The 23781-nt window shown below is 37.8% G+C and overlaps 1 protein-coding gene across 1 annotated transcript in view; it reads left to right on the top strand.

The window, feature by feature from the left end:
• atp10d (ATPase phospholipid transporting 10D) overlaps window positions 1–22088 on the top strand; it is a 33191-nt gene extending 11103 nt beyond the window's left edge. Inside the window, exons 4-23 of the mRNA XM_066678491.1 lie at window positions 655–859; window positions 2595–2680; window positions 3643–3749; window positions 4416–4547; window positions 5078–5190; window positions 5437–5689; window positions 7580–7779; window positions 10525–10701; window positions 11458–12112; window positions 12424–12521; window positions 12906–13032; window positions 13185–13369; window positions 13637–13928; window positions 14355–14431; window positions 15149–15274; window positions 17326–17526; window positions 17747–17827; window positions 18135–18239; window positions 20249–20436; window positions 20566–22088. Of these exons, the coding sequence (XP_066534588.1) occupies window positions 655–859; window positions 2595–2680; window positions 3643–3749; window positions 4416–4547; window positions 5078–5190; window positions 5437–5689; window positions 7580–7779; window positions 10525–10701; window positions 11458–12112; window positions 12424–12521; window positions 12906–13032; window positions 13185–13369; window positions 13637–13928; window positions 14355–14431; window positions 15149–15274; window positions 17326–17526; window positions 17747–17827; window positions 18135–18239; window positions 20249–20436; window positions 20566–20800 (3643 nt within the window). The 3' untranslated portion in view covers window positions 20801–22088. The remainder of the gene's footprint in view (window positions 1–654; window positions 860–2594; window positions 2681–3642; window positions 3750–4415; window positions 4548–5077; window positions 5191–5436; window positions 5690–7579; window positions 7780–10524; window positions 10702–11457; window positions 12113–12423; window positions 12522–12905; window positions 13033–13184; window positions 13370–13636; window positions 13929–14354; window positions 14432–15148; window positions 15275–17325; window positions 17527–17746; window positions 17828–18134; window positions 18240–20248; window positions 20437–20565) is intronic.
• Window positions 22089–23781: the final 1693 nt, after the last annotated feature.

Genomic DNA, 23781 nt, shown 5'->3' with positions numbered 1-23781 from the left:
GCAGTTGGTTTAAATGTTCTCCTCTTGTAAATAATTTTGTGGGCAGTGGATTGGCTGATTTTTAATTGTTTGAGGTCTTTTTACATCCTTTACCTCTATAACCTTCATTCTAAAGACCTCTTTAGATCTTGTCACGGTGATACAGCTCACTTCAGCAATCAAGAGCAAATCAAACTAATGTCTGAGATTTAAATAAGACAGCCTCCTCCAATGTCCTCCTCTCTAACCCTAACCCAGCTGATGTGGTACATCTGATTTTATATATAGACATTCTGAATAGTAATACATTTGGGGGTGTCCTAACATTTTCCTCACAAGTAATGTAAGTTTTTGTTCATTACATTTTTACAACTTATGTTTAAAAGTAATTTCTTCAGTTTTATTTCTTTAGTTATATAAGCTCCATCTCTCAATACTTTTCAAATGAAACTCAAATGTCCATATGTTTAAAAATGTCCAAAAAGACAAAGGTTTCATGGGGTTTCCTAACTTTTTATTGTATAACCTCAAGGCCATGACTGACAGGTATTATTTAGATGGAACATTATTCACGGCACTGCACTCACACTGGCATGGTGGTGCTGTGTTTGAGTGTATTGAGCTGGTCATTTTAATGTTATGGCTGATCTGCAAGTGTATGTGTGTGTGTTGTAGGAAGCAGAGGCGGTATGTGGAGCTGCGATGGGCAGAAGTACGTGTTGGTGATGTGGTGCGTCTGTGTTGTAATGAGATCATTCCCGCTGACATGGTGCTGCTTCACTCATCTGACACAAATGGAGTGTGTCACATTGAAACTGCCAACCTAGATGGGGAAACAAACCTCAAACAGAGACAAGTGGTCCGAGACCTCCCTCATCAAGTGAGCTAAAACTTTTTTTTATCTTCTTTTCAACTTTCATGTTTTTTATGGCTGTGCCAAGACGGGTAGGGCCTTTTTAGTGCAAATGCAAGTGTGTGTGTGTATATATTTATATTTGTTTCAGCAGGTTGAAAGACAGATGTTAAAGAAAGACATGGAGCAGTATTTGACAGACAACTCAAGTCCAGTCTGGTCCACTGGCATGGTAAAAGCGAAACAGCGACCACTGATCAAAACTGGCATTTACAGCTAAATCCTGTTTGTGTTTCAGCAACTGTAGCCTTGTCTAATTGCATATTTTCCATCACAAACAAGACCAGAAGCTCTATTAGCAGAAAACAGACACATTTTCTTCTTGGCAGAAAATAATGAAGAAAGTGTATGTTATTCAACGGTCAAATTAAACTTGATTGCCATTAGTTTTCATGGAAAGTTTGAAAAGGAATTTGTTTAAAAATGTGCTTTGCTGCTTTTATAAGAATGCTGAATGCTCTAATTTTTAATTTTCTTTACAATTTATCTTATTTTATATCAAGTTATTTTTATATAAATCATTCTTTTTTATGCATGTTATGCTGCTACTCTAGCACAAATTGTTTTATATTTTACATTTTTTCTATTTTGTTTTACTATGTACTAATGTTTGGAACACTGAGAAGAGATGCTAAGTTTAATACTGAGTTTAATTGACAAAAAAGGTAATCAAAAATACAAGAATCAAAAATTTCAAAAACACAAATCACAAAACCCGTGTGAATGGGTTTTTTTTTTTTTTTTTTTTTTGTGGTGGTGCTGCAGTCTCTTCCTCTTGCTACCGGCTCTTCTTCCTCATTCTGAATGATCTGTCACTGGTTGATGTTCAGTCAGATGGACAGACTTAAAATCAAAGAGCATTTTGGTAGTCTAAAGTCTTCAGTTGTCCTGTTTTTCCATGCTCAGCTTCATATTGACCGCATGGTCATTAACATCTGCTACACGCATGTAAGGTGTCTGGCACTTCCCCATGCTTTTGTGCTGTGTGGATGCCCATATGGCTCCTGAGTTATAATATTGCAAGTCACGTTCATCCTCCATACTCACGAGGATCCAAATGGCTGTAGTGAAACTTTTTTCTTCTGGTGTTTCCAACTAGTGTTAAAATTTGATCTTGCAGGTCACTACTTCAGAAACAAGGCATGTAAAATACTGGAGTGTTTGGGAATGGATAATGGAGTCTGGCACCATCTATTTTATTAATTGCCTGCACCTTCAACTACATTAAAATTCATACAAGATCCATAGTGATTATCTCAACTATGGCATTGGTTATGTCTCTATTTATTCATTTTTGATTTTGGAAACTGTTGTGTAGTTTTGGGTCTGGTTGAAGATGCTGACGGCTGTGCAGCCTGGGAATGCAGCTCTGGACAAAATTATTAATCGGATGGGTAACTCTTTCTTATAACAGTTATTGCCTGGCATTGTGAGTGAATAAGGTGGAGCTAAGATGGTTTATATTTTCAAATTGCTGAAAAATTAGAACTTATAGTACAAAAATGTGCTAAGAAAGTGTGTTTCTTTGAATTATTGGAGTAAAAAATAAAGAAATCCCAAAAGTAAAAATAAATACCTATGTATCTGAATACCTGAATGCTCAAATACTCAATTCTAGCCCAACACATTACCCACAATGGTTCAATACCCAGATAATACAAGAAAAATTACAAGAGTGTAATTTTTTTTCTTTTTGTCTTAGGGATCTGAATTTACTCCAGAACATTTCAGCAGTCGCATTGAATGTGAAAATGCCAACAATGACCTTAGACGCTTCAGAGGTTACATGTGAGTCTGTGGTTTTTCTATTATTTTGAATGGTAATTGTTTGTATTTTATGTAAAGCAATGTATGTTTAAGTCAGTTGTTTGGGCAGAATGGTGGAGAAAGAGGTAATGTTGCTGTCACACATCTCCAGGGTTCTGGGGTTATGGATTCAATTCCTACTCAAAATGTGTCCATAGGAGTGAGTAATGCTGGGCGATATGAGCGCAAATCAATATTACAATTAATTGTACATTTTATCCTGATTATAATTAATTAACTATTGTTATATTTTTGTATCTTTGACCCTCAGTGACGAGGCTTGTACTGTAAATGTGCTCCTGTATTAAAGCTGGGACATTTTTTCTAATGTTGTTGGGAGCTTGTTCCTCTATTGTTTTTTGAGCACTGTTTATATTTGGTGTGTGTTTGTGCTTTGGTCGCTGTGCTCTGGGCCTGCTGTTCTTTCTCAGTGTTTACATTTGACTTCTTTTAATTTAGTTTCATCTTAATTAAAAGCAAAGCAAAACATGTCCAAACCACAGATGATGTGTTTTTCTTTGGTACGAGCTTCTAGAGTCGCTCGGTCGGCCTCTGCGTTTAGGTTGCTTCCATGTGGCAGATAGGGGCAGAATCTAGTGACTACAGCTTGGTAGTGTGGTTTTAAAGGGCAGTACATGAACACACAGTGGGGACATAGCCAAATAAAAATAATCGATATAGACAAGATTATATCAATTAGTTTTCGATTAATTGTATGTGATACACTTCAATGAACTCGCCAATATCCGTATCAAAGATACACATATAATATATATATATATAATGTGTATATATGGGAATGTTTTAGAAAGGATGTTCTGAATGTTTGTCATTATTTTAAATTAATGTACCATTCACGGTTCAACCAAACTTGATTTAATTTGCCTAAGACGTTTTTAAATAAAAAAACAAATTACATTGTTTGTGTTTGTGCATGTTTTCAGGGAGCACCCAAATAAACTACGAGTCGGGTTACATAGTGAAAATCTCCTGTTGAGGAGCTGTACAGTGAGGAACACTGAAACTGTGATTGGCATTGTGGTCTATGCAGGTAACACATGCAGCCATACTCAGCAAATTATAATTCTGAAATTAATTGTACAACATGAAATAGTGATATTATTAAAAGAGATGAAGGAACTGGTCTTATGTACCAAATGTAAATGTACATTAGTCTAAGCTGGTTTTGTTTATGATCTGACACTGATCTATATCTAAAGAAGTAAAAAACTTTTGACTTTCACGACTTTTGCACCACAAGTTTTAGATTTTTTACTGATATTCCTTGAGATAATGCACTGCAGTAATACAGTGTAGCTCCAATTTATTACTGACGTGTTGGTGGTGTGTTAGTATGTGTTGTCCTGGTATGAGTGTATCAGACAATGTGGTGGAAGTGATTTTAAGTTCCCTTTACACTCTCTGTAAGTAAAATGATAAATCTCCCTCTTTGGAGTCCTTTGACTTGACTCCTGAGAGGGAGATTTATAATTCTCTTTGCAGAGAGTGTAAAGGGAACTTAAAATCACTTGATTGGGCTAAGGCTCAGAAATAAACCGGGCCTCTCTTTCCATCTATCAACATTAGTAACATTACTCATTCTGAAACAACACCAGCTAGAACACCTATGCTGATAACAGCTATTTTTTGTGCTTTAGAAACATTCTCTGGCTGAAATATTCTTGAATTTACAGGGTTTTGCTTTGTTTGGTAACAGGTCATGAGACAAAAGCAATGCAGAATAACAGTGGGCCGCGCTATAAGCGTAGTAAACTGGAGCGCAGACTCAATGTAGATGTCCTGTGGAGTGTAGTCTTACTGGTGCTCATGTGCCTAACTGCTGCTGTGGGTAGGTATCGCACACATTTCCTACACATCGTATATTACTCTCCCTGCATTCACAGCAACATACTATCATAGGCCATTCAGCAGTCCAGTTGATACTGTGCTTTACAGTTATTAAGACCTGTTTGTACGTATGATGTGAAGAGATGGATATATGTTAAAATCACTGTAACACAGCATCAGGGTAAATGCTTTTTATAATTGCTTATATTGCTTTTTCTTAGCTGACTCATACAATCTATAGACAAAGATTTGCACAGCATTACAATCACAGGTCATTTTCTGTAACATCTCAAATTACAACTCTTCCCCAAGTAAAAATAATCCAGCACAAATAGGTATTTTGTTAAATGTATGGTAAAGGGACATTATATATATATATATATATATATTTACAATTAACTTTTCAAATGAAGTGTTAGTTTTAATTAATTATCTGTTTTATACTATTCATTTAATATGATGTTTTGCATAAAAAATATTTGTTTGAGTTTGTTATTAAATCAGAATTGGCTTTTGTTTTGATTGGATTAGGGCATGGTTTGTGGCGGAGTGGTTTGAAGGACCCTGTCTACATGATTCCTGATGACACACATCCTGCCCTTGCTGGATTTTATATGTTCTGGACTATGATCATTGTCCTACAGGTATGTGGTTATTAGCATCTCTGACACTTTCTCTCTCACCCACACATCCTAGGAACATACTTCCTGCATCTGCTTTAAATTTGCTTATCTGGCCTTGTTGTTCTGCATGGATAACAGTGATTATAACCCAATACGCAAACCAGACATGTAATTAAAGACATATTCTATAGTCAAATACTAAATCCTTAATCTGACTCATATTTTTTTGTGAGCACATGTGTTTTTTTTTGTCTCTCTGTGTTACAGGTGCTCATTCCTGTCTCTCTGTATGTATCTATAGAAATAGTAAAGTTGGGACAGATCTATTTTATTCAGAATGATCTGGATATGTATAATGCCAGACTGGATTCTGGCGTGCAGTGCAGGGCACTGAACATCACGGAGGATCTGGGACAGATCCAGTATCTGTTCTCTGACAAGACTGGAACACTTACAGAGAATCGCATGCTGTTCCGCCGGTGCACTGTCGCCGGCATTGAGTATCCTCATCACGAAAACGGTCAGTTTTACTTCACTCACACGATGACATGCATTTGTTTGACAACAAATATGGCTCTGTCTCCTTATTTGTTTAAACGTGCTGAGCTGCCTGAACCACTTTTCCTGTGTTTATGAATAAATTTTGTTCATTGGCCAGGATTCAAATGGTTCACTTTAAATAGCAAAGGAACATTTAGTTGTTATGCGTTTCTACTTTTTAGCCTGTCTCTTTGTCTAACTGTCAATCTATCTATCTGAGCGGTAAGACTTTATTGGCTCATAAACCATCATAAAACCACCCTAATATCAGAATAAAAATAAAATGTATTTATGTCACAGTAAATAGTGATGTTCTGTATATTAATGTGTTGGTTTTAACCCTTTCCAATCCAGTATTATTTAAGATAACGTGTAAATCCTAGTTTTACTGATTAATAAATACTTCATTAGGTTAAAACAAGTGTGCTATGGGTTTAACAAATCCATATGATCAAGGAAGATAGCTGGAAACAAACTATGTTCTTCACACTTGTTCACAACACACCTACAACCTTTTGGAGGGGGAGGGGAATGTATGTATGTTTATGATTTTGTATTTATTGTAATTATATAATATTTGTACAAGCACCATGCTTACTGGGTAGATGAATTATTTTAAATAAAAATATTAACAAACTTGGGTACCTAAGACCTTTGCCCAGGACTATGTATGAACAATTTAATGTGTGAAAAACTGTTATTTTAGCCAGGTGAATACACATGTCTTCTAAGTCTTATGTTTATCTGGTCTGTTGTAGCTTGCAGGATGTTCTAGTACTGTAGCCACAACAGTGTTGGATGATTGACCTGTTTTAGTGCCAAGTGAGGAATTGTTAAGTCATGTTGGTCATATAGATAATAATGGTCTTAACCAAATACTGCCTGTTTCCTTGCTCTTTCTGCACTATGCCCCTTTAAGGCTTATTTGCAGTATGTTTATCTCTTAATTTTCATTCTCATGTTGTTGTTTTTTTAAATACTATGTTTTTTGTGTCTTTTTTCCACAGTATTAATTTGTGTATTAAATGAGTATATATTGAGTATTAAATGTACGGTTGCCAAAAAATACTGCAACATTTTATACGCTGGGATTGTATTCTTTACAGTAACATTCTGGCAACCACTGCTGCCAGTATTTTACAGTAAATTTTCCCATATATATATATATATATATATACCGTCAAAAAGTTCTACACCCATTGTCCATTTTATGCACTTTGTATTTCTATAATTTCAGTAGACTGTACATTCTGCATAATTTTTTTGCCCTGCCTACACTATTTTTCACTGCTCATGACCCATAGAGCACCACCACAAAGTAGATACTATTTTAGTGGGCAGTGGTTCTCAGGGTGGTAGTGAACTTGAGTTGGCCATCTTGTAGATGTAAAGCCAGAGACCATAGCACATACTGATACACAGATTATGTTGCTCATCCTGTAGTCCTACCAAAGTAGTCATAGCATTCTGTTTCCTGGATAGTTACTGCACTGAAAGTAGTGGGTTTTCTCTCCACTGGGTTTTTGCCAATTTTGAAAATACGTATGAATAAACCTGAATGGAAAAGAGTTTTAAATGCAGACAAGGTGTAAAAGTTGACTACTAAAGCTCAAATGCTCAGGAGAGCGATGGAAAAGGGTTTTTTGAGTAAATGATGAAGTTTTGGCTGGTTCTTACCTACTGCACATGCAGCACAACATGTACTAGAATGTCCAATAAAGGATCAGGGTGAAAATGAGCTTAAAATATGCAGTGTATGAACACTGCTCTGCAGTAAAGAGTACATTGGTGATTAACCTTCCTACACATACTACATGTTTCCATTATTACAGTTTTGCACTAACAGGTATCTTTGTTCCCTCCCCTTTAGCTCGTGCTATGGAGCAGTATGAGCAGGAGTGTGGCTTGCCGCTAGATAACTCACTCACACTGCGATCACGCTCAAGTAGGAAATCTCTGAGCTGCAACCGCAGTTCCGTCTCTCTCAATACAATTGCTGCAGACCCTGATATGCACTCACCATATGACACACTCCGCAAAAAAACAACTGGAGCATTCAGCAGTACTATGGTAAGTAGAGGACAAGCCTAAACATGAATATAGACATTCTTTTGACTATGAAATAAAGAGCAGTTACCTTCCTAACCTTTAGAGTTAATATGTAAGTATTCTCTTTGGGTTTTTTTTTCTTGCCTTTTTGTCTCATGTGCTCCATCTACATGTTGCTAAGTGTAATTCACCTTTACAGTGCTGTAATGAAACCAAGCCAGACACACACACACCTACCTTTCTTTCTCTAACACTCTCGCTCTCTTTCTTCTCTCACACACACACAAACACTACAACCACACAGCAACCAAAAGCCCTTCTTCTCACTAGAATCAATATCTGAAAAGCCCTTCTTACCAGAATTGATGCAATTTTGCTAATCTGGCTAAAGTTAGCAGTTGCGAACGCTCTGGCTTTCTGATCAGTAACTCTCAAAAACATACATAAAACACTTTCCCATCCACAAAGCTTATCATTACCAATTTAAAGCAATACATCAAGAAAGTGGAACATGTCGTTACTAACTAGTACCAGAAGAAGGCAGCATGCGTTTTGTTTCCTCGTGTTTTCAGAGTCTTTTCAACTCATTCCACTGAGTAAATTAAGTTCAATATTAACTCTTTAATAGCCTCTCGCTGTCACTCTCTCCTCCTTGTTTCCTCTGATAACAGTCTCTTCTCAGCGTCTGCTGTACTGCCCATACTGGGAATACTGTGCTAGTATCTTCTTGTAGTTAGTATGAGATATGTGCCATAAAGCATTATGCAGCCTACACCCTGTGCTGCTGAAGTTGTATAGTCTAGTTTTTAGAGAGCTCAGCCACATAGAGCAGGGACAGAGGCTCCGTTCTCTCTATTTATATCTATTTTATCACAGTCCAGAGTAGCCACTATAGTGGGGACCTACCGATTACTCAGACACACAAATCAAATAAAAACTGTGTATTTATAGTGTTTTGTCAACACTTGTAGTCTATATTTAGATGTTAAAGTGAAAAGTATAAGTATGGATCCCTAACCCAACAAGTATTGATCACTCACACTTTCAGACAAGGAGAACTAAACCAGAGGAAGAAATTAGGCAGACAGTTGCAATAAAACATTACCCTACAAGAATCTGTTCCACTCTCAGAGAACAAACAAGAGGTTTAACAGAGCACAACAAGCCCTGAAAATAAGTGCACTGATTGAAACAAGAACAGAGTAAAACTAGAGGTCTGCATTTCCAGGAGGAAACGCGAGATGTTGCGCTGCTGAAACCCTCGTCCCTCATCGTTCCTCGCAGGCCAAATGAATGTTAAAACCTTAAAATGGCTGCCAATACATTGTTATTCGCAGCATGCTTGAGCAGAAAGAAAACCATATGGCATACTGAAAACAATACTTGCCTGTTACAGTTAAGACACCTCTTCCACCTATGGGAAAAGAGTAAAATAATAAAACAATGCCTTATATTAATCTGAAGACAGAAATAAGGCCTGGTTTTGTGTAAAGCCCACTCACCACGTCAAGGTACAGGCCAGGAGTGGGATGTTAGTATGACATGATACAGACAAGGTTAGTATAAACTGACAAACAATACAAACATGTAGGCACGCAGACAACACAAGCAATAACCTATAACATTTTCCCTCTGAGTGGGTAAAACACTTAAACTGAAACTTAATTTAAATTAAACTAGTTTGTACCACAAAAAATAAACAAACCAAGTTAGATTTGACTAATAGATGCATAGAACTATGTACTATTTACATTTACAATTTTTTTGTAGGAAAATTTAGTTATTAGTTATATGCTTCACATAACCAATATATGTGAATTCTATAAAGTTTTTTAAGTGTTTAAAAAAAGTGAATAAAAGTTAAACACCAGAACAGGTGTATGATATATATATATATTCAAATATTATTATTATTTTTTTTTTTTTTAAGGATTTAAAAAACTGAATTAAAGTTAAACACCAGAACAGGTGTGTGAAATATATACAATTTCTTTTTCTTTTTTTTTTCTTTTTTTGGATTTTGTCAAAGTCAAAACTTCTGCTCTTCTCTCGCAGTGAACTGGGCTGTGGCTGATTCTGTTTTAAGGAACAGGAGCTGAAACTGGTTATTCTGAGCAAGGCTGTTTAGACAGGGCAGAAGGTTGCTGTGTAATTTGATCATTGTGGTGTTTTGACCAAAGCATGTCACAGACATGCATTAAGGTCCTACATAACTTTGTTAGCTTGTGAAAAATGGGGTTTAATATCTTTAGCATTTGCATTTATGTAAGGGGCCACCAATCATCTACATAAAGAGCTGGTGTGGATGCATTAGCACATCTTATATAACAAATCAATTGTTTTATAAGCCTCCTGTATAAAATGACGAGTCTTCTTTAGCACTAACGTCTCAGCAATTAATGCTTCTCTGACTATTTCTAGTGTTAGATTTAACGTAAGCTTGTTTGAAGAAGCTTGTCTCTAAAATTTCCACATTATCAGATATGAAAACCCACTGCTTTAATGTTGAGTAACTAACAGATTTTCATGGTCTGATGAATGTAAACATGGTTGACAGAATCCTGTGTGTTGTTTTCTTTAAATTTGCCACTCGCCATATTTTTGTGTTCTTGGATATATACAAATGTTGAATGTATTACTTTGTAAAAGTACACCTCTGTGAGTTATGTTATGATGAGAACAAAGAAAGGAAATGTTATTGAAGGGATTAATGAATGTTTGGGAGTGTTGACATTTTGTTCTCTATATATGTGTGCATTTCTACAGGAGTGTGCGATAATTCCAGATGTGCATCTGCAGCAAAAGCTGAGGGCACTCTCTGCTCCTGTTTGTCCACCACTTAAACAAGATGCTGCAGAACTCTCACACATCCTGGACTTTTTCCTGGCTCTGACCATGTGCAACACAGTGGTGGTGTCCTCCCCTAGCCAGCCACGGCACGTGGTACGATTCCAGCATTTTAATCTCTTTTGTTACTTGCTATTTCACCTCATCTAATGTTACCTGTAATCGTATTTCACACTGTTTGCTTCTACTTTGACCTACATATGTGCACTTCTGTTCACACTACTAAAAACCCCTCACATTCATTAGTCAATGATTTCAAGTATGGAATGACTCATTCATACATACTCAAGCAACTAATATTTTTATGCTGCAGTATAGCAGTAGAAACAATATAATGCCTAACACATCCTGCATTATATTGCAACTATACCAAGATCCAGATTTATGGTGTTCCCTGCAGAGTGATCTGTCAAATATTGGTTGTGAACAACCTGCTTTAACTTCTACAAGCAATTCTTGCCTGGAAGCAAAATGATTTTCATTCACAAGCTGTCAAAAACGCTAGTGGCCCCTGTTTGATAGTTTTCTGTTTCTGCCACAGTTCTGGCAAGAATTTTCTGTAGGTGGGGATCTTTGCCATTGCTGGTCAACTGCATGAACATATGCCTTGATACACCTTCAGAATCCATTTTGCACCTATTTTACATACATCGAACAAGACATTCACTGCACTCTACCACCTCTTCTCATTCTCTGAATTCTGTCACACACCCACAGTTATTTATAGCCCATGTGCAAACTGTAGGAGCCTGAAGTTACCACTTTAAATATGCAAGGTAACTAATTTGTTGTCCTGGGAGCTTATAATATCATTTCTTATGACTAAAATTAGGTGTGTGTTTCTGGTTTCAGGTGCAAATGCCGATGGCTTGTACTCCTCTGCGTTCTCTGGAGGACATGAAGGCTCTACTTCAGAAACTCAGCCTCCCTCGTTTCTCCCTGTCTCCTTCTGAGAACACAGACAGCCCCCCGAGCCTCACACGCAGACTCTTCTCCCGCGGAAGATCGGCCATATACACCCCCAACACCCCCATCACCCAGTCACAAACACCCCCTCAGACCACACCTAAACATACACCTGCACACACTCCTTCCCCTAGCTCCACCCCCAAACTACAACACAGTGGAGCCGTGGGACTGAAGGAAGAACGGCTAAAACTACAGCAGCCCTGCATAGAGCTGGACGAGGAAGAATCTGTTGACGAAGAAGATGATGATGAAGATGATGAGGAAGAAGAGTTACTTTATGAGGCAGAGAGCCCTGATGAAGCAGCTCTGGTTCAGGCTGCCAAGGCGTATGGCTACACTCTGCTGGGGCGCTCGCCAGAGCAGCTGTTGGTTGCTGTCCCCGGCACTGGACCACTCTCTGTACCTCTGCTGCACCTGCTGCCCTTCGACTCCACTCGCAAGAGGATGTCAGTTGTGGTCCGGCATCCACTCACCAACGAGGTGGTGGTCTACACCAAAGGAGCAGACAATGTCATCATGGAGCTGGCCACAACATCAGGTCTGTGATTACACCAGGCTTTTTAATCTCTGTCTCTGTCTGTGCAGCACAAGATATTGGTGGAATCATGCTTTATAACAAGATAAAGCAGGTCAGCTGCCAGGTTGACTCTTTAAAAATAAGTAAATGGGTTTTTTTTTTTTTACTCTAATTGAGTGGGTATTATTAACACCATAGATTGTAATGATATATTGATACAAGCTGCAGTAGAGGAAATTTCCTGGTGTGCATGTGTGTGTGTGTGTGTGTGTGTAATTTTGTTTCTGCTATCTGAGAAAAACTGTGGGTTTGTTTTTCTGTCTGTTTTCCAGCTGATGATGGTTGTTCTAGAGAGATCATGAACCGCACACAGCAACACCTGGACAGCTATGCTAGAGAGGGCCTGCGCACATTGTGTGTTGCTAAAAGAGTACGCTATCTTTTTCAATTCCCCTCTTTAACTTTCTTGAAAATGTCTTCTAAACACTTTGATTAAAAAAAGAAAGACATGAAACTGTCTGTAGAAATTCCTGTAGCCTCATCAGTTGTATTGTATTATATTATTCATTTAGTCATTCATTTGCTGTAAACACTTTATCCTGTTCAGGGTTGCAAGACAGGAACATGTCCTGCACGCGGTGCCAGTCTTTCACAGTGCACCACACACTCACACATTCACTCAAACCAAAGGACACTTTTAAATAGCCCACCCATATGTCACCCATATTGTATTATATTATATAGTTATTTTTATTAGTTATCTTTACCTGTGTTTGCTTTGTAAATGATGTTGACATTTTCTTCTGATTCACAGGTCCTGGATGATGCTGAATATGAGGCATGGCTTAAAAAACATGCCTTTGCTGAAACCAGTATTGAAAATAGGGAGGAACTCCTGCTGGAATCTGCACAGAGGCTGGAAACCAACCTTACATTATTGGGTGAGACATTAATGGTGACTTGCAAAGGGAAACTAAAAAAATGTATATTATGATAAGATGCACATTATGTATGTGCTAATAATAAAATGGCTGTTGTTATTATTCCTGGCTTGTGGAAATAGTGAAAATCTGCCACTGTTTTATTTGTTCAGGGGCGACCGGTATAGTGGATCGGTTACAGGAAGAAGTTCCTGAGACAATTGAAGCGTTACAGAGAGCGGGGATCAAAGTGTGGGTCCTCACAGGGGACAAACAAGAGACAGCCATAAACATAGCCTGCGCCTGCAAACTCCTCAGACCCACTGACCAGTTACTGACTGCCAACAGTGACAGCAAGGTGAGAGAGAGAAGTTAAAAAAGGACTAGATATAAAGAAGCTAATATGTAATTTGGTTCCTTAAATTGCAGGAACCCTACACTTATATAACACACACAAATATTCATATATCATATTCTGATTAGCATAACTACCTTTACATTGTAATAATAATGTTGAGTCTGGTGTTTAGTCAGGTTTGTAACAGTCCTGAATAGACACTAGATGATTTTCTTCTCTGTTTTACCTTATAGTCTAAATATTCCATATATATATGTTTCTACCCAGGAAGCGTGTGAAGATCGTCTGTTTGAGCTCCAGAGAGACATCAGCACAGCCACAGAGAGGCACATGTCTGACTTTGGCATGGGCATGTCTGAAGATGTTTTTGTGTCTGGCTTTACTCTGGTTATTGATGGGCGGACTTTAGACTTTGCCTTGCAGGATGACTTGAAGAAAATATTTTTGGATCTGACCAGCAGCTGCCGGTCGGTCATATGCTGTAGATCCACCCCGTTGCAGAAAAGCCAAGTGGTTAGACTCATTGAGGAATCACTAGGGGTCATGACCCTGGCTATAGGTCAGAAAGTGTGTTTTTTTTTTTTTTGTCTTTATTCTGAAATTAATTTATGTAAATGACACACATCTTATCTAAAAACCTGTTATAATACTCAAATTTTTATTTGACTCTGAAAATAACTTTTGGCATGTTTAGTGTTTATTTAATTCAGCTTATGAAAATCCTGAAAACCTGTGGCCCAGTATATGTCCTCTTTTGACTCTTATGTCTATATAATGTAAATATTTCTTTCCATATTATTATAGGAATTGTTATCCTTAGTAACCTTTGTAAGTCTTAGCAAGATTTATGACAAAGTAATGGTCCAGCTGACTGCTTTCTGTGTTACAATTTTCATGTAATGGTAATTGGAACATATTACAGGCTGTTTTGTTTTTCAGCAGTTATGGTGCGTTAAAGTGTGTGTGTGTTTTGATTGGATCTCAGGTGACGGAGCAAATGATGTCAGTATGATTCAGGTGGCAGATGTAGGTGTCGGCATCTCAGGCCAAGAAGGCATGCAGGTATGCTTACTCCCCCTTCCTATTCTTTTCTCTACCACACTCCAATTACAGGGGTGTTGTGGTGTCAGATATTCAGTCTGACCCTATTATAAAAGCTAACAAAATACTTTACAATCCACATTTTATCATTTTGGTCAATTTTAATCAATCCAAAAATTGAACAATAGTTTTTCTGCAAGAGCTTTTCTCCAAATTCCTCATGCTCTGTGGTAATATGATAGGTTCTCAGATTATACTTAGCCACTTGAAATGACCCCCACAGTAGAATTTCATAAATTAGTACTGCATCTGTTTAAACGGAAAAGTCTTGAAAACTTCAAAGGCCATTTACCGAGTTGAAAATGTAGCATTTCCGTTCTTGTCTGGCAAAAGAATTATTTACTTTCATCAGCAATATTTACTTTCTCTTGCAGCCACTATATATATTTATCTATTATTTCCAGCCTGCGGGATTATTACACATCTGCAAATGTGATTATAAGACACTAATTTAATTAAGAAATTATCACAATTAGGTTTTGAAGTAACTTTTCCTCCGTGAATGTCTGTGCAGGAGGTGGAAATGAAATGCAGTGCTAAATAAGAAAATTACTGCAAAGTCATAATTTTCTGTTTTTTAATGATTAAAAAAAAGTAATGATTTCTCAATATGTCTTCAGGGTGATGTATGCAATAATAGGAATGCCTGTGCTTGTCTCTTTCATGATTTTTTTCCAGGCAGTGATGTCCAGTGATTTTGCAATCTCCAGATTTAAACACTTGAGGAAACTGTTGCTGGTTCACGGTCATTGGTGCTACTCACGACTAGCTAACATGATCCTGTATTTCTTTTACAAGAATGTTGTGAGTATATGATTTCATGCATATATATATGTACTCAGGTTCAGTTCAAGCCTGTGTATGTTTCATGTTCATGTGTGTGCATGTATGAGCATGTTCAAGCCCAATTTCACAAACAAAAACCTTTCCCCATTCTGTAGCGATACTTTTCACTATTTTTATTCCTGTTAGGTTTCAGATGCAAATTCCTCCTCCTCAGTAGTCCATTTCACCAGCTTGCATGCCTATCTGTCTAGCTTAAATAGATCATGTGTTGGTTAATATTTACTTTGCCCTGTTGTTATTCACCGTCTTGATAGATTACATTATAAAACTTTAGTTTTATGACTGTGATGACTAATAAACACGACGCAAATTGTTTAAACCCCCATCTTGTAAAAAACAACTGTTGGTTTAAGAGACAACAGTATGGTAACAGTTATGGAATAGAAAATGAAAACTCTGAACAGTTTAAATGACCTACTTGTTTCTATACTCATTGTCCATTCACATGTCTACAATTACAGATCATAGTCCATCTGTTGTTCTATATTATTTGTTTGCCCAATTCCACCCTGACAATGTCAAGACCATGGCAGGATCACCACATAAAAGGTTTTTTGGTGGTGGATATTTTTTGGGTGGTATATAATTTTCAGCAATGCAATTATTTATGACAGTGTGGTTTGTTTGTGTTGCACTGAGCCTTCAGTTTGTATAACAGCCTCCAGACATTAGGGAAGGCTTTCTAAAAGATTTTAGAATGCCAGGGGAGGTTTGAAACACTGCAGTTATTGCGTCAGTAGAGCGAGGGAATCAGTAGAGTAGGGAGTTTTATGCACCCTGTAAGCCCCTGCTCTGTAACTTTACATTGTCTTTCTCATTCAGAGTCAATTGTGGAATATCTAGAACAGAAGAGATGTTGCGACTGTGGCATTCTACAGTGTGGACCATTTATATGGATACACCTTAACAAAATGGGAATGGGTGGTGATGTTACCTGCCGTAGTTTCAGGTGCTGCACATCTTGATGGTATGATGTGGTATATGGGGTACAAAGATAGTGGGGCCATTCTTCATCAATGGAAACCTCAAGGCCACTGGATATACGAAATTGCTACATCATGATGTGTTTTCCTCTTTATGCACTGAAGCTGGCATGTTCCCTGAGTTTTTCCAGCAAGACGGTGCACCACCACATTATGGGTGTCAGGTCAGAGCATTCCTAGATTAACAGTTTCCTAGAAAGTGGATTGGTCGACGTGGGCCAGTTGATTGACCCCCAAGGTCTTCCGATCTGACCCCCTTAGACTTTTATCTTTGGGGTCATCTGAAGGCAATTGTCTATGCTGTGAAGATATGAGATGTGCAGCACCTGAAACTATGGATACTAGAAGCCTGTGCTAGCATTTCTCCTGCGGTGTTGCTATCAGTGTGTGAAGAGTGGGAGAAGAGGGTTGCATTGACAATCCAACACAATGGGCAGCACTTTGAACACATTTTATAAGTGCTCAGAAACTTGTAAATAACTAATGAAAGAATAAAGTTATGTTAAAAACATTGTTTTTCTTGTGAAATTCCCAATAAGTTTGATGTGTCACATGACCCTATTCCCATTGGGAAAAAAAACAAAAGTTGGATCCAAAATGGCCACCATGGTCACCACCCATCTTGAAAAGTTTCCCTCCCTCCCATATACTAATGTGCCACAAACAGGAAGTTAATATCACCAACCATTCCCATTTTATTAAGGTGTATCCATATAAATAGCCCACCCTGTATTACCAGGCTCCAGACCAGTGGGCACTATCAAATGGCTCATTCTTTCACAAATATTTAACTGCATGTTTAGGTGCTTGATTTTAAACACCTGTGTCAACTGAACTGGATAGAGCACATGAATCCAATAATTAGAAGGTGTGTCCTAGTACCTTTGTCCATATAGTGAACATGGTTTTGTTCCAATGCCAGTAATATATAATTAAATATTATGCACATATTAGGAACACAAATACAAACAAGAACAAATTCAATCTTTTTAACTCTTTTTTTTTTTTTTCTCTCTTTCTCTTTAGATGTATGTGAACCTGTTGTTCTGGTTCCAGTTTTTCTGTGGTTTCTCAGGCAGCACTATGACTAATTCATGGGTTCTAATCTTTTTTAACCTGCTTTTTACCTCTGTTCCACCACTGCTGTATGGAGTATTGGATAAGGATGTTTCTGCTAATGTACTCCTCTCCTTGCCTCAGCTTTACAAATCTGGACAGAACTCCCAGGTGGGGAAACCAGCTCGAATACCACCTAGTGTCCACTGGTATAACTTACTGTAATGTTCATTAATAGTTTTTGAGTATTTATTTTTCCCATGACAAAACAGGTAGTAATGCTAAATTCCTCAAAATAAACCCTGAAGTTTCAGTTGAATAGTCTTTGTTTTTGTACTTGCCTGGGTTGTAATGATGAGTAAAATGCTGACATGTCACTGTTTCATGGCAGGTCTACCTCCCTTCAACCTTCTGGTTGACAATGCTGGATGCTTTTTACCAAAGCATGGTCTGCTTCTTTATTCCATACTTTGTGAGTTCCACTCATAATTCATTGTGCTGTATTAATGTCAGTTTCATGTTACTTAATATTTGTTTATATTTAGCGTGTTTGTCTGGAATATTAGCAATATTGGCATGAAGTGCATTTAGTATGTTTAGTGCTCAGTTCAGTAGCAGATTGAATGATGTTGAAGCTCATGAGTTTTTCACTTTTTTTTTTTTTTTTTTTTTTCATTTCTCATACAATGTGGCATAAATCTTGAAACCCTATTTATTATGGTTTTCTTTAAGAGTCTGATTTGAATGTTTGTGTTTATTCATGTTTCTGTGTTTTCCAGACATATGCAGGCACAGATATTGGGCTGTTCTCGTTTGGTTCTCCGATCAATGGCTCTGCACTCCTTATCATCCTGCTGCATCAGGTCATAGAAAGCCACACTCTGGTGAGCAGCACTTTTAAAAATAAGAGCAATACATAAAGTTTCAGAATTTTTGACCAACAAAATCAAATATACATGGCTGAAGTATATTCTGACTGGCATATATTCTCCCTGCTTCCAGCACACATAATTTAGCTAATCAAAACTAACAAGCTTTCCTGAGCTTATGTAATTTGAGCAGGAAAACCCCTAAAATGTGCAGGACAGGGAATAATGTGGGAACCTGTGTATGGGGGAAACATGAAGGCTCCTATTTTTTCACTACCATAAAGTAAAGGGGTTGCCACACTAATGATTGCAATATTATGATGAGATGCAGGGAAGTGAAGCTTCATAATGCTTCAATTTAATTATATTAATATAGTGTTACTTTTTAGGCATAGATTAACTGATTATAGAAATATTTCAGTTCACCTACTTTCTGTTCACTGTACATGACACAGCAAGCATGTGAGCAATGAAAAAATATGACAGTTTATATTGTGGACAAGACCATTTTGACATGTCTGTGTTCTGAATATAAATGTTCTTTAATGCTATTGCACATTGTCCTATGGCAAATTGAAGTGTCCGCATTTCATAATCATGAACTCGACATTGGGTTTAGAGGATTTAGAAACCACACTGAGAGAAGTTTTTGTAGTACTTTCAGGAAAAATTGTGGAGTCATTAGTGCCTGCTGGGATTGATAAATTGGCTAAGTTCCCCCAGCAAAAATATTCCTAATTTCCTAAGCCCAGAAGGTCATACACAAACTTTCCCTATATTTATTCCACAAAACAATGAGATATAGACATAAGATGTAGATATACGGTGTGTCTCAATTTAGGGGCTGCATCTTTCGAAGGATGCATATGTAGGCTGATTATGTCAGAGTGGCGCGACTAGGCTCCTCCATGTGTAGCCGAGAAATGTTTCCCGAGAAACAAAGGATGCAACAGGGCTATCCTTCACCAGCCGAGATACCCCATGATTCATTGGGTGCTGCTGGGATTTCCGAATATTGTAGCGTCAGCAGAGGAGCGAACAGGGTTTTAAATGTACTGTATTCAACATTAAATCATTATTGATACAAATATTTAGAATGTGCTCAAATGTTTCCTTTGTTTAAGGAGCAAGTTAAACCACAGGGAAAGGTAGTGTTTATAGTCGAATGAGCCCTTTTTATCTTTCATTTATCTCTCGTTGTGTTAAACAATGAGGTAAATACACAGCAACTGAAGCTGAAGCAGAACAATAGTGATTATTTCTGTAAATATAATTTATATGAACTTGCTGTTGATCTCTGTTCACCTCAAAAAGATATCATTTCTAATATGGCTTTCCCTTTCACTTAAATGATCGCTGTTTATTTTAAAGATTATCGTTGTGTTACAAGTACTGTGATGAGAGCATGCCGTAGAAAAGAGAAACGCGACAGACAATAAAGACCAGAGAGAAAATGTTTGTCATCATTGTGAAAAAACTACTGTGTACTAATTATTATCATTATTATTATTATTATTACTGTAAAAAAATAGCTAAAAATAATACAAAGCCACAAAGGTGTCATAAGAGTAATCGCATGTGGGAGCTTTCAGTCAAAAGGGATGTATCTGTTTCTAATTATGATTTATTTCATTGTAAACTAAAAAAAAAATTATAAACCTGCAATGTGTATTAAAATAAGGTCTGAATGAACTTGGGATGGCACAAGATGATTTCATCACATTCCAGGACACAAGTAGCAACTGTTATTTATTTTTCTTTTTCTTTTTTTTCTTTTTCTTTTTTTTTTTAAACAGCTGTTAAATGTGAGCACTTGCAAGCATGTTGTGTTTACTGTACTGAAAATGCCCCCATAGCCTATTATGCTAATATAAATAATTGAGTGAATTAAAAGCGTTATAGGGTACATTACCATAAACATCTTTCTTAGAGAACTATCTTCTGTCTGTTGGCTTTGTTACACTGACAGCTCATTTACTTAGTGTGTTACTTTTACTAACCTTGGCGTATTGTGTGATTTGCAGACGTGGCTACATGCTGCGGTGTTAATAGGCAGTGCTGCATTCTACTACACATTTGTCCTTGTCTTCAGTGTGACATGTGTCATATGTAACTCTCCCACAAATCCTTATGGTGTTGAGACCAGGCTCATGTCTGAGCCACTCTACTACTGTGTTTGTGGGCTTACTACTGTGCTAGCTTTGCTGCCCAGGTAAACACACACACACACACATATGAAAACCCCATCTACATTGTAGACAATACTGTACTGAGTTTTGTTGTGTGTGTGTGTGTTCTGTCAAATATAGTGTATGAATTAGTTATTTTCTCTCTCTCCCAGGGTTTTGTGCCGTGTTCTATGTAACTCCATCTTTCCAACAGACCTGGTGAAAGCTCAGATACTGAACAAGTCTGTTCTAGAGCAGTACTGGGCCACAGTCCATCAGTGGAAGGAGAAAAATCCAGCCAGGCAAAAATGTAACTCCAAGCACATGCCTCAGACTGCTGTCAGTGTGAATGCAGATGTTTCTAACTCTGTAGACTGCAGTCAGACTATTGGTTCTGTAGTCTCCTGACAAGCTGTATTTGTGTGAGAATATTTTTATCTGTGCAGGCTACAGCGTTTTTCTCCATGCTCTCAGTACACACACTCGCTTCACAAAGGTGATCTTATTACAGTAACCTTGTTCCAGTCTTAATAAAGTGTAGTTTTATTAGGAACGAGAAAGGGAAGTAGCACTATCAGTCAAACCAAACCAACCTGGGACACAAACACCATCAGCAAACCGCACCAGAGCAGGCCCCCAGGATTTGCCTTCCACAGTGTGCCAGAGGAAGTGAGCAGAATCACTACAAGAAGACCATTTGAGAAGCTCTCCATTCACTCTCATTCATTTTGGGGTGTTTTGAACCAATGACCAGTTTCTCTTCTACAGAGAATGGACTTTGTCATTTGATCCACAAGCTTAACAAACTTATCATAATTTAGAAAAGACCTACAGAAAGTACTTTTGTTATGATTTATGTCATGTGGGCACCTGTGCTGTCTCTCACTTTCCTGGGATTCGTTGCACGAAAAGTGGATGGGGAAGTGACAGGATTGACCACAAGTTTGCCCATTGAAAACAGCAGGATCACTGGGTCCAGTTACTGTTAATGCACCGGAGTTCACTAAAAACTAACCCGACAACCCCGATTTCAAACGGATCAGAGATGATTGCTAGGGGCCTCTCATTGCAGGTAATAGGGGACCTGCCTACACGGGGCACTCTATCAGCCCCAGAAATACATTTATTTTTATTTGAATTTTTTATGGTTTGTTTTATTAAAATAAATAAATTGTATCGGCAGAGTGTTTAATGACAATCCAGTTCTGTTTATCTTAGTGTTGTCTTCTTTAATTCCTTCAAAAGTGAAAGTGGCTTGACCCTCCTGTATGCAAAACCAGTGTTGGGGATTTTGTCACTACCAGATATAGACTGCTGCCCGATACTATATTTTCACACTTTGCATGTGCTCCAGTTGTTTGTGTGTTTAATACATAACTCATTCTTATGTGTGTTTAAAATAACTCACGCTTGAAAATAAAGTTCCTATATTCTTTGGAAAACATTCTCTACTGAAAGCTATCGCTATCGGGCAGGTCTCACCAATCGGTTAGCCACAGATCTAGCTAAATTGAACATGAAATTTGGCTTTCAGAAATATGATGAGGGAAAGAGAGAAATGTCTGACACGTCTCCCTCAGAAAACTGGTGAGTATGAAGTGGCTCAAAGAGTAAATATGTTGTAGTTAACAATTTCAGGAGAAATTAAATTTCTCACTCGCTGTGCCTTTCCTGCTCAGTTTCCTCGTGCTGTTGAAGGACTAGTGACACCACCTGTCAGAAAGGAGAATTGCAGCTTTGCGCTTCTAGTCATTTCGATTAGGCATGTGGCTCATGGAATGGGTATCAAGTTTAGCAAAGCTTCAGGCTCATGATTTTACTGCCAAAATTCAAAAATGAATTTGAATTAAAGTGAAGAAATTATTTAATGCTACTGCTGTATTTTGAGGAATTGTTTTCTTGTCTGGGGTTATGTTTATGTATTTACTAAGCCACTTTTATTTCATATCGTTATCATATATAATAATAACGCTGTTCAAAAGAATGTTTTCCCTCGAGACCGTTTAGTACTCTAGATAGTAATTTAAAATATATATTTATATGAAGTGTAGGTTACATTTTGATGTTTGGAGAAGAGCAAAAATTGTTACAGACGGCATTGTTCGGAAATATCATAATTTGTCTTGTTTAGCAGGTATTGAGGGTACAGGGTGTGTACACCCGTGTTCCAAAATTTGGTGCTACGCCCCAAACGGTGCTCTGAATGCACCCAGCTCGAAAAACAGATTTCATACTTGACCAAATGTACCAAACAAAGAAAGCCGACCCAGGTCCAGAAACATTCTCTAATTTGAAAACACCCTAGAATTGAGAAGTCACTTGGGACATCTTATTGCACTTTAAAGGCAGTTCTCACCAGCTTTCTTTGTTCTGACAAGCTAGAGTCTCCAGTTTCAGTACTGATATGCCTTCTCACGTTCACTATGCTTTCTATTCTTCATCTAGATTTGAGCCACATCCCTGTTTGGCATCAGGAGCTGGAAACTAAGGGCAGTTTTGAAGGAGTTATCAGAAACTCTGATAACAGGGTCTGATTACTTGGGGAAATGCACTGTAGAGTTGCTATTGTGATTGTTGGTGATGTAGCACGTAAATTTCACATGGAACTGTTGGTACTGAGCATGCCTTAACGGTGCCAGTTGGGCTAGGTACAGCCGTAGTCACCAGGGAGGCCAGTGTGGATTTACGAATGTTGAGGGTAAAGGATAAGGTAGGACTGTAAAGCTTGCTTGGAGGGGGTGGGTCTGGGACAAAAGACTTCACTGTTGAGCCTTCTGGAGGTGTGGGCTTAATTCAGCGAAACGCTGACAAGGGGAGGTGCCTACCTGATGACCCCTGTTAAGAGCTAGTGATACAGTGGGTGGATTGGGTACACATGAGCTGAGCAACTGTAGTTGTTAAAGGTAGCTAGTTGTTGATCGGATCATAAACAGCCACAGCAACTTTAGTGTAGCGGTGTAGGATTCAACAGAAAATTTGTGGCTGCAGGTAAGCAGAGAGTGGGGTGGGCCCTATGTGAATCTCTAATGGATTGGCATAGGATACTTTACATCTTATCTTGTGTATAATTATAATTGAGAAAGGGCTACCTAAATGTTGTTTGTGAAGACACTGTATTTATTTAGATCTGTTCTTATTGCCTAGATACTTTGTGTAAGTGATCCACATGCAATGTGAAATAAACCAGCACATACATCATACAATCATTGATGGCAGTGATAATTACATGGTCAGTGTGTAGTTTCCCAAAAGCATCTTATTATTACAATGGGATGCTTTTTCTATTTAAGAATTCTAATAATTAAATGCCTTCAGTAAGCCCAGCCACTATATTTCTCATTATAATCACATGGCTGCATAATGAATGCAGAAAGATCCGATGTTTTATC

Source organism: Hoplias malabaricus, chromosome 8 (assembly GCF_029633855.1).
Source record: "Hoplias malabaricus isolate fHopMal1 chromosome 8, fHopMal1.hap1, whole genome shotgun sequence".
NCBI lineage: Eukaryota > Metazoa > Chordata > Actinopteri > Characiformes > Erythrinidae > Hoplias > Hoplias malabaricus.
Note: the sequence above shows the minus strand (reverse complement) of the source record. Positions and strands in the feature narration are given on the sequence as shown.